This window comes from Balaenoptera acutorostrata, chromosome 19 (genome assembly GCF_949987535.1).
Source record: "Balaenoptera acutorostrata chromosome 19, mBalAcu1.1, whole genome shotgun sequence".
Classification (NCBI taxonomy): Eukaryota; Metazoa; Chordata; class Mammalia; order Artiodactyla; family Balaenopteridae; genus Balaenoptera; species Balaenoptera acutorostrata.
Window position 1 is genome coordinate 29,467,902 of NC_080082.1, and position 12,088 is coordinate 29,479,989.

General features: G+C 42.0%; 1 protein-coding gene across 1 annotated transcript in view; it reads right to left on the bottom strand.

The window, feature by feature from the left end:
* The window catches only part of AMFR (autocrine motility factor receptor), a 38,954-nt gene extending 29,038 nt beyond the window's left edge, over window positions 1–9,916 (bottom strand). The window contains exons 1-2 of the mRNA XM_057533923.1: window positions 9,417–9,916; window positions 2,186–2,278 (exon numbers count right to left, since the gene is read on the bottom strand). Coding sequence (XP_057389906.1) covers window positions 2,186–2,278; window positions 9,417–9,683 — 360 coding nt within the window. The 5' untranslated portion in view covers window positions 9,684–9,916. The remainder of the gene's footprint in view (window positions 1–2,185; window positions 2,279–9,416) is intronic.
* Between the last annotated feature and the right edge of the window lie 2,172 nt (window positions 9,917–12,088).

The following is a 12,088-nucleotide window of genomic DNA, read 5'->3' on the forward strand; positions in this document are numbered from 1 at the left end:
TACTATCCTGAAAAAAAAGGGCAATGAGGGGCGTCTAGCCAACAGATATTAAAAGATACCTCAAGCCACCTGTGGGAGTGGTGACAACTGAGTGCAGAGGATAAGGATGAAAATATGGCTCCTAAGTATACTTTTATGTATAGTTTTGAACCATGTAAATGTTTCACAAATTCAAAAACTTAGAAAGAAAAGCAAAACTGAATAAAAACAGAAATAATTGAACCTATGTGTGGAACAAATTGATAATGTGACTATTTAAAGATAAGAGTTATTTTGAGAACTTTAAAACACTGTACTCTGACTGTACACCCTTTGTTCATAGAATAAAACGAACTAGGAATCCTTGGTGAATGTCTGCTTCCAGATCTGGGGCAGGAAATCATGAAGTGAACCGAGAACATTTTGTGTCCTGGTTCTGAACCTTCACTCCACCATCTATTTGCTGTGTGGCTTGGGGCAAGTTACTTACAATCCCCAGGCTTTGGTTTCCCCATCTATAAGACGGGTCTTATAACAACAGCATATATCTCATAAAATCGTTGGGGTAACTCAGTAAGTTAATATATGTACAAGTGCCATAGTAGGCATTAAGTGCACTTAAAAAATTCCTTGTTCTACACCGCCACTTAACGGTTGAATATTTGTCCAATTTTAGGTAGTCAATGTCTTTGCCTCTAGCATTACTCTATTTCTTGAAGTTTAAGCACCCAGAGAGTAATCCCATGTCAATTCTGTAGCATTCTAACTCAAAACGGCGCTTAATAAATGCTACTGGATGACACTGGTCAAAAACTGTCATCACTGAACAACATGAAAGACGTGATCTATACTGAAAAAACTGAAAGTAGAGTTGAGTGACAAATGTGTCCGTTATGATTACCTCCAGGTATTTGAAAAATCTCTGTAATACTCCAAGGTTATGTTTTCTGTAAATTTTGAACTGATATTTAACATTTTAGGGAAAAGAAAGCAGTATGTAAGGCCCACTGGTGCCAGATCAATCCACCAGCAATTAGGTTGCTTTCCTGGCCTGACCAATTTCTGGCCCACAAGTCAAAAGTTTTTCTTGAAAACAAAAGAAGCATCAAAGAAAAGCTTCTGTATCCTACCAAAAAACCCTCTATGTTCTACTGATCCCATCTGGGAAACCTCTGGAGTCGATAATTTTGGAGAAAGTACTGAATACTCACTAATGAAAAATTTCTGGGAAAACAAACAGTCCTGCTCTTAACAGCATCCAAGGGCTCAATCACACAGTAAATGCATTTCAACTCTAAACTAGGACCTCAGCTGATTTAATAACAAGAGATTTGGGTTAAAAAGGACACGTAAGGGGTGAGGCCACTGTTGTACTTTTAATGTAGTAGGTTCCTGTGTTGTACCACTGGGAGAAGATAAAGTACAATATAGTTCTGTTTGTATGTTATTGTTTTAAAGGCCAGTTCTAAATTCTTACTTTAAAACACACTATTCTACACTCCATCCACTAAAATCCTTGGGGAACTGCCAATCTGTACAGTATGCTTGTGGCACTAATTCTTTAATGAAAGCACCTCCTGCTCATACATGCATTCTAAGAGTAATGTTCAAATGTCAGACTATCTCACCTGAACGCTGCTTGTAGAATGATGAATCTTAATACACTTTTCCAAAGGGAAAAACAAAAATCTCTCAGTAAATTCCTTTGGAAAAGAACCCATATTCTAAAGAATGATATATACGATTACTCAAACTAAAACAAGTCTGAGCTTCTTTTAAAATTACCTCATAAAAGTCATGGGGAAATAGCTACAAAGAACAATATTGGGACAACTTGGATACATTAAATACGGATTGTGGATTACATGAAGTATTTCATCAATGCTGAATTCCCTGATTTTGATCACTGTGCTATGGTTACATAAGAAAATGTCCTTGCTCTTAGGAAACAGACTAAAGTACTTGAGGTTAAAGGGGTATGATGTCCCCAGTTTACTCTCAAAAGGATCACAAAAAATATGTATATATAAATAAAAGGCAACTGTTAGAGCAAATGGGGAAAAATGTTAATAACTCTGAATCTGGATGAAGTCTATATAGCAGTTCTTCATATTATTTGTACAACTTTTCTGTAAGTTTGAAATTATACCAAAAAATTTTTTCTTTAATCTGGTCACAAGAATGCATCCTTGCTATCTGGACTTACCTGTCTTTCGCTCACTCGAAGAGGGCCAAACACGATACACTGGATTAGCTTAGCCACCAACATCAAAACACAGCAAGCAGTATTTACTAGAACCTGTACACAAACCAAAGAAAGGAAGTTTATTTCCTTCTGTTGAAAAATAAAAGCAGCTCTAAAAATTTTATATTAGGAATTCAGCCAACATGTCTAATGACTGAGCCTTTCCAGTTTTCTACCAGTACAAGATAAGTAATATTTGAAGGGGCACATTTTTATGGGTGGCAGGGTACAGATGAGGAGTGGGGAGGAGAGGCACCAGCTCAGCAGTTAATTCACAGAGCCCTGTCCCAACATGTACCCTCCAGAAGGCCATCTTCCCCTTCAGTCTTAACTGAATTTTGTGTAAACTTTGTACTGGATGCACCTTAAAAAACCGTAAGTATCTCCTAGGTACATCACTTCCTACATTAAGATTTTGACAGCCTAGAAGAAAACTTTTCCAGAAAATGCAGTTATCATGAACAGTGAAGTCCAGCACCCAAACATCCTGCCCTGCCCTGTCAGAAAAACAGGACATGTGGAGAAGAGTGTCACAAGAAAGTCACAAGGTCATGAAGAACTGAGAATCAAAAACATACACATTTTCAAATGTATTGCAATGGGACAAAAGATATCTGTGGTTGGTGTTGGCCTTAAAGTAAAGGTTCTGGGGCATTCGAGGGGAGTGGAATCAAGAAAGCAGGAAGAGCTGAGAACCGAAAGGCAACCATGAGACACCAATGACAATCCAAAGCCTTCTTCACCAGCAAGTGGAAAACTTTCTTAGTAATTAAGAGAGGGCTCTCCTTACACCTAAACAACAAATGTAATGCTTACAAAATGAAAACGTGGGCCGCCCCTGACACAGAGGCTAGTGTGACACGTCACATTACTGATGCTCAAATGATTTCTAAAACCACAGAACCTGAAAAAGCCAAAAGGACCTTGATGAAGATGGTAAAGAGGACTTTTATTAAGAGCAAATGAAAACAAACACCAACAACGTAAAGGCTGCTCCAATCATTGATTCACTAAGTTTACAGGAAGGTGGCCATATTTCTCTTTCCAGGTCATTCTTCCCTCTACTTTTAAAAGAAGCAAATGATATTTTAAGAATAAGTAAATAAAAGGAAGGTGACGGAAGAGAGTAAGATAAGAAAGCAAACTCCCTAAGATCTCTTCAGGTTCCCCTTAGTGCTTCACACCATCCAGCCCTTTGGTAGCCCTGACGCATTACATACAATGAATGGTAGCCCTGATTCATTACAAAAGATTAAATTATGTTTAGTTACATTCTGCCTGCCTAATGGGGCAAGGAAGTATGTGATGCTTTGCTTTGCTTTCAAAGAACTGAAACAAAAATAGTGCTGAAAAATGAAACTCTTCTGGTAATTAAATCCTTCAAATAGCCAGGAAAAAAACCAAATTAGTTATCCAAAACATCCCACCTCCCTAACAGGACTCCCTGTGGAGCAGCCCTATTCAAAACATTCCAACAAATAGTGTAGAATACTAAATTTTAAGGAGATGAAATAGAGGTTTAAAAGGCTCATCTTCATTGTGCTCTAAACCAGTTAATGGGAACCCCAATCATGTTAATTAAGAAAAAATGTCATAAGACAAAACTACAACCCCAATCCTTCATGCCATATCCTCCAGCTGAAGGGGATTTTTAAAATCAGCCAAACATCCCCAGCCTAATTACAAAACAATTTTTTAAAAGTCTTCCTGTTTTTGCAGGTAGGCTTACAAAGTAAAGAAATAAATTCAACACATTTAGCACCTACTTGCTCAAGGCATGTGGGACATTAAGAGAAATGAGGGTGATCTGAACCCTGTGCTCAAAGAGCTTTTAGGATCTACAAGACACAGAACTTGGTAAGCATCTAACAGACCAAGCCAGCTGCTGTGAGAACAACAGAGGAGAAATCAAATTTAGGGTCGCTTAATCATTTCTCTACCCTAAACAGCATTCTCATACACCTTGGGTTACAAAGTAAGAAATAAAGTATTACTTCTCAGGTAAAACTTTTCTTAAGTTTTTCTAAGTTCAAAAATGAGGTATAAAAATTTTGTATCTTTGATTTACCAAAAAAAAAAAAGTGGAATTCCCTCATAATTCCATCACCAGTAGATAAACATTTCTTATTGTAATATAAATGGAAGATTTAAAAATTAGCACAGCTAAGAAGGGAAAAAGGGCTTGACAAAGTAAACTGATATGAGAAAGGGATTTTATGTAAAAGGAAAGAGATAATCTTTTGTGAACTTTATGAAAGTGAAAGCTATACAGGATTGGAAGCAACTAAATTATTTTAAGATCATGAATGAAGTGTTTTTAAAAACACCTCAATAATTATTAACTATTTATTCTATTCTACTTACAGAAAAATGTCTTAATTTCACAAATATCATCATTCCAATAAAGATATAATAAATTCTCAATTTTAAAATTGACAAAGGCTTGAAAAATTGCAGATACAGAAACACGATTGTACCATTCCTCATTTAAAAGCAAATCCCAGGATTACCATATACATGTTACTATATATAAAATAGATAATCAACAAGGACCTATTGTATAACACAGGGAACTCTACTCAATATTCTGTAATAACCTATATAGGAAAAGAATCTGAAAAAGAATGGCTATATGTATTTGTATAACTGAATCGCTTAGCTGTACACGTGAAACTAACACAACACTGTAAATCAATTATACTCCATTATAAAATTAAAATTAAAATTAAATTCCAAATCAGATCCCACTAGGTCACCAGTGATATCCTTACAGAAACAACACTTCAGCCCATATTTAAACCAACGGAATTGGGACAAACTTTCTCACCTCACTTTATCCTTGCAGACCACAGTAAAAGTACTAATAACCTCATTCTGCTATACACAGCTAACTAATCTTTCTTTGTGGGCAGAATCCAAACTTAAATGTAAGTAAATCTAAGTACAATGGGTTCACTGGAGCACTGTTTATAATAGCAGAAAAATGAAAACCAATTAAATGTCCATCAGGGAGGTTAGTTCAATAAACCGTAAAACAGCCATTCAACAGAATACAATGAAGCCAGGAAAACTAAGTCAGCAGTTCTGCATTTACTAGCATTATACAGAACCTTCAAGATAACTTGCTCACTGAAAAAAAAGCAAAGTGTAGAAATGTGATTACTACGCTACCTTCTGGTATGAAAAAGAAAGAATATGTATACATACCACATATATTTGTATAATATGTAGATGTGAACTGCGTCGACTTGATCAATCTGGGTATTTCTTAGTCTTCTACTTAACACCAGCACTAACTACCTCCTCCCCCCACAAAAAACACACCTTTTATCAGTCTCCTCCTTTAAGGACAACTGGAATGTTACTTTTCTGTAGGCACCCAGTGACAAGTATAAAATGCCAGTAATGCAAACTCCCCCTTATTATACTGATGCTCGTGTTCCTCTTTGCACAACATTAGGGAAATAAATGAGACTACGTATACAAAGCATGCAGCATACATCTAGCAAGCAATCAAATAGCAATCTCCTTCCCCCCCACTATAAAGATTTTTCCTATATTTTTAAGTTGTTTATCTAGGCTTATATCCTATTATTTACAAGTTTAGTCTTTTTCTTCAGCTGCCCCAACATTTCTGGAGCTAACATTTTTCTCTAATCTTCTTTGGAATATTCATCTCATAAAGACTCAAACCTAGTAAATTACTTTCAGTTCTCAAGTTGTATAATTATGTGAAGATGGGCTCTTTGAAGCAGCAGTCAGAAACTTTTTCTCTAATGGGCTATCAGACAGTAAATATTTTTAGACTCTGTAGGCCACATGCTCTCAATCACATAGTCTTCCTTTCGGGAAAAAAAAAAAACTTTAAAAATGTAAAAAACCATTATTAGCTAATAGGCCAAATAGGCCAACACGGTTTGCCAATCCCTGCTCTCAATGGTCAGTTCACTTTTATCCATTTTCGTTTTTGGTGACTTTTTCCCTTGACACTTCTATTTAAACTACTTCATTTGCATATAATTAAGTCATCAGAACCTCAAAACTTGTTTCATATGTCTATTTCTCCATTTTACCATGTCCACCTCTTACAGTTTTAAAAGCAAATACATAAAAAAGAAAAAGAAAAAACCAGAACAGAACTGAAAAAAAAACCAGGAGAAAGTAATGAAACTAATGAGTAAGATTAATGAAGTTGAAAAGCCAAAAACACCTGAACAATTCAAAACGATGGAAACTGATCAGGAGGTACTTTAATGGAAGTGACATCTGAACAACGTAAAATTACCCTAGAAATGAGTAACAAAATAAAACCTAATCTGGAATGAAAGTTCTAGAAAGACATGAAGAAACAAATAATCATGTCAAACCTGGGTATTTGTTAGTGCAACAACCCTGGGAACCTCCCCTCACACCTGTTCTCAATGTCAGTGCCAGAGGGCCACCTGGAGAACTTTCCTTGGGGACTGGAGTCCTAGGTCACTACATCTGGCCTCTTCCCAGTCTACATAAATCCATCTTCCCCACTGCGGCTATAGGTACGCCCCTGAAAAGATCATCTCATCATGACAGCCCCTCCTCCCCTCCTCTTCCACTTAAACCCTCTGGCCCATGAAATGTTCACACTCCTTAACAGAGCATGCAAGGTTTACATCATCTGACCTTCACCCCATACCCTATCCTCTCCCTCATCAGTTTCTCAACCATTTAACACGCCTAAAATCACCTAGGACATTAATCAAAATGAAGACATTATATGAGTATCTATATTCATCTAAACTGTGCCCTACAAAGGTAAGTTTTAGAGATTCCAATATGCAAAATAATATCTAGCAGGATTTGCAAATTGGCAGAAAGATCAATTGATTGTTTTGTCTTGCCTTTTTTTAAAAAATATTTATTTATTTATTTGGTTGCACCGGGTCCTAGCTGCAGCAGGCGGGCTCCTTAGTTGGGCTCCTTAGTTGTGGCAGGTGAACTCTTAGTTGCGGCACACATGTGGGATCTAGTTCCCCGACCAGGGATCGAACCCCCTGCACTGGGAGCGTGGAGTCTTATCCACTGTGCCACTAGGGAAGTCCCTTGCTTGGTTTTTAAAAAATTGAATCTGAGTGTCCTTGGGCAGGGCAAGAAAGGATCCATTCTGACAAAGGCCCCGCCATATATTCACCTAATAATGCGATCTGTCAGGCCTCGGAGGAAGGCATTTGAGATTTTGACTCCCACTCGTCTACTAAAGCAGAAACTTAAGTAATGAGTGATGAGGAAAACTGACAATGCATACATGGAGGGTCTGAGGAACCAAGGAAGACCAAGATAAGTGTGAAAACCACGGAGGAAAGATGGAAGAAAAACAGCAAGATCAACTGAGAAAGGAAAAAAATCTTCAGCAGATAGGAAGAAATTACAAACTCGCATGAGGCAAGACCTCTGTTGAAAAAGCTGGGAAGAAAAGGAAATTTTCTTAAAAGTAATAATTTTCACAGAAATCAACAGGCTTTATGTAATGTTTTATGAAGAGGTGTTAACCTTGGAATTTGAACATGAGTTTTGTAAAAAGAAACTCTGGGGAGGGGGCAGGGAGATCATTAAACAATACTAGTAGTTGTTAAATACTATAGCAGTTCCATTTCAAAGGCTTATTTGTACCTTATACTTAAATATATATATATATATAAAAGACTACATTATAATCTCAACATCTGGCAAAATCACTCTTCACATCACAGTTTACCTGCCAACTGAAATGCAAAAATAGATTTTTTAAATCTATGTTTAATAGAAATTAAACAAGAGACGTGAGGCTGAATTCTTTCTCTTCTCCCTTCTTCTGTACTGTAAGGTTCAGCTTTACACAGCAGTGGAGGAATGGAACTTCACACTTCACTGCCTTCTACTCATCTCTTCATCAGAAGGACCAAGAGACTTGATCCACACCCACAGAGTTCATAAATCCCACTGCTTCCTGATGAAGCACAGCGGGGTTAATTATAGCAAATGAGTTGTGTATCATTCTGTATACTTGGAATATTAATCCCAGTCACTTACAGCCGGCTCTCACCCCGAAACGGGAATTTACAGGAGAAGACAAGACTCTGGACCCAAGACACAACAGCAAATCCAAGGGACAGACTTCAGTCCTGGAACAACTTTTCTGATCGCCGTGGGGTTTCCGTGAGGCATTCAAAGGCCAAGGTAGAAGCCAAGCTCTTAAGCCAAAATACTGTTGATCTACCCGCCTGAAATTATCTGTTCTAGTAAGTGAAACCAGCATTTATGCCTTGTAAATGCTGCTTATCTTACACTGGCAGACAAACTGGAAACCGTGTTTTAAAATGGATCACTAAAAGGAGAAATCCTGAGTTCAAATGGAGAGACACCTCTTGACTCCGAATGTTTTGGCTGCCTTCAGACATCAAAGGAAACTTTCATGAATCACCAGGTAAAAGCAGCAGGAAAGGAAGCACAGTTTGTGTGTTTGTTCTACCCAAAGAGGACAATCACATAATAAATAGAAAAAAAAAAAAAAGGCCTCTCTCCAAACAGGAATGTCCGAACACACCCAGATGCCTAAAACTCTCCTATGCTCAACATCCGAATTGTCTCTTCCCTCTCTTCGTGGGAAACCTGTTAACATTTCCGGATCTGACAGAGTCCGAAAAGCCTTCCAACTTCCCTCCACAGTTTAATAAAATAGCCGGGGTAACTGACTGGCCGGTCCCAGCCTCCCAGGTCAACCCGCTCTTTGAGGGCTCCTTGTTTCCTTCCCGGTGGTCCCTGAGAACCCCAACTCTGCTCCGCCATCGTTTACTTCTCCCCACAACCGACCCCAGCACCTCCCCCTCCCCCCCAGCCCTGACCCTCCCCGGCCGGCCGCGTCCCCTTGCGCCCCGCCCCCTGCGCCTCCCCAACCGCGTCCCAGAGTCCCTTCCTCAAGCCCTCAAAGGCGACCCTGCCCTCGGGACCCGCCCCTCCTCACGACCCCAAAGCCACCCCCCAACCCCTCACCGGGTCTTTCGGTGGCGCGCAAGCGGGCGGGGCCCCGCCCCCCGGGCCTCGCTCTCGGGGGTCCCGGGGGGAGAGGACCCCGGCCCCAGCCACGCCCCCCACAGATAATGGATGACATGGCGGTCCCCACAATCCCCCGCCCGGCTCCTCTCCGCTCCTCCTCGGCGGGCCTGGCAGCCTCGCTCACCCACACGAATAGGCTGTCCGAGAGCAGGTACTGGGCCACGTCGCGGGCCCGGGGTCCTCCGGTGCTCGGCTGGACGAGCGCGGCCGGGTCTGGCTGCACCGGGGCCGTTACCGGCTCCGCCTCGGCGGGCCCAGGCCCGGGCCTGGCCTCGGGCTGGCTGAGAGCGCGGTAGGCGCTGACGATGGTGCCGAGCAGGGCCAGGCCGCTGAGGCCCGTGTAGGTGCGGAGGCTGGGCCAGGGGAAGCGCTCGAGGAAGAGCAGCGGCATGGCGGCAGCGGCGGCTTCCAGCCCCCAGGCCTCTCCGCGCTGCGGCCGGGCCGCGGCGGCCTCGCGAACGGCGCCCACGGGCTCTGGCGTCGCCGTTGCCGTCGCTGCTGCCGCCGTCGCCGCTGCCGCCGTCGCCTCGCCGGGCCGGGCCGGGCCGCTCCTGGCCGCTCGCGCCGCTCCGCCCCGCGCCGCTCCCGCTGCTGCCCCTGCCGGCGCGGAAGAGCCTCGGCTGGCTAGGGGCGGGCCGCCGCCCCCAGCAGGGTGCGGGCGGGACGGGCGCGGGGGCGCGGCCTCCGTCCCCCGCCCCTATCGGTCGCGCCGCCGCCTGGCTGGCGAAGGCCCAGGCCGCAGGCCCTGGGGCCCAGAACCCAGCATTATCCTCCGCCGACACCCCAGCTCGGCCTGGCCCGCGGACGCACAGGGCACCCGACCGGGCCGAGCCCAAGCGTCACTCAGGCCCGACGGCGCTGACGAGCGGTCGAGCCCTGGCCGCGTGACCGATCCGCGGGACGTGGGTACCCCCACCACCGGGTGTCCGGCCACTTGTCCCTTCCCTTGTTTCCTTGAACTCCCCCTTAAGCAGGTTACGCCGGAGCACCCTCTGCGGGCCTAGGAGCTTCCTAGGTGGCTGAAAGAGGAGATGGTGCTTAGGGAATAATAGAGGCCCTGACCCCATAGAAGGAAAATTAACCAACGGTCTTAAATTCCTCGCAAATAAAGTTTCTGCTGTTTACTCGTAACCTCCAGCAGAGTCTAAAACGAATCTGATTTAGCAGGAAATAAAAATGTGTTCCCTCATACACCAGGTAGGAATGTAAAATGGTGCAACTATTTTGGAAAGTGGTCTGTCAGCTCCTCAAAAAGTTTAAACCTAAGAGTGACCATTTGACCTTGCAATTCCACTCCTAGGTAAATAACCAAGAGAAATGAAAACACACCACCGCACAAAATGTGCACAGAAATGTCAATAGCAACGTTATGCTTAAAATAGCCAAAGGTAGAAACAACCCTAATGTCCCTCAAGCGATGAATGGATACCTAAATGATACCCCCTACAATGGAATAGTATTCAGCCATGAAAATGAATTAAGTACTGATACATGCTGCAACATGGACAAACCTTGACAACATGCTAAGTGACAGCAGCCACACAAATGGCCGCATAGTGTGATTCCATTCATTCGAAATGTCCAGCACAAGCAAAAACATAGGTAGACAGAGAAAGTAGATTAATGGTTCTTTAGGGAGATGAGGGAACTGAAGTATAATAAAAGCTAAACATGGATTTCCTTTTGAGGTGACGAAAGTGTTCTAAAATTGTGGTGACTGTGGCACAACTCTGAATATACTAAAAATCTTTAATTAATTGTATATTTATATGGTGAAATATGTAAAGTATAGCTCAATAAGGCTGTTAAAAAAAAAGAAAAGCACTACCAAAGAAAAGTGCTACCTTGGGGGTCTTATTCCTCATTGTATCCCCAAGGGCCTGTACTAGTGCCTGATGCAGAGTAGGTATTCAGCAAATATTTGTTGAATCTTACAAACTTTCAAAAGAAAAGGACTAAAATATATTCAAGGTATCTTTCATACCTAATATTCTAATTCTAAAAGTTTATTAGAAAACAAAAGATCGCTCAGCTCAACGTTATTACTATCCAATTTGTAATTTTTAGAAACATCCTATTAAAGGGCCTGTGATGAACACAACAGTTTGGCTTTTACTGGGGAGGACGAGCGTGCACACACACACACGCTTTTTTATGAGATCTATATGATTAAACTTTTAGTTCCCTTTGGTTCTCTACCTGCAGCCATTTGATTAAAATGCTAAACTTTCAACTTTATTGATAACTAAAGTTTTATATGGAAAAAAGGATAGTGATTTTCCACAGAAGTAACTGTTCTACTTTATCTGAGCCCCCATAAATTTTTTTTAAATTTAAACTTGGTAAATTCTTTTTTTTTTTTTAATTTAATTTAATTTTATTTATTTATGGCTGTGTTGGGTCTTCGTTTCTGTGCGAGGGCTCTTTACAGTTGCGGCAAGTGGGGGCCGCTCTTCATCGCAGTGCGCGGGCCTCTTACTAGCGCGGCCTCCCTTGTTGCGGAGCACAGGCTCCAGACGCGCAGGCTCAGTAGTTGTGGCTCACGGGCCCAGCTGCTCCGTGGTATGTGGGATCTTCCCAGACCAGGGCTTGAACCCGTGTCCCCTGCATTGGCAGGCAGATTCTCAACCACTGCGCCACCAAGGAAGCCCCCCCATAAATTTTAAACCACACTATCCAACTATCCAAATTCAATCCAAGCCACAATAGTTATAAAATATCATATACCAAACTTGTCCTGTCACCATAAGAAAGGGGCTACTGTTAATAAATGTCCTTATTAAGGTACAATATTCC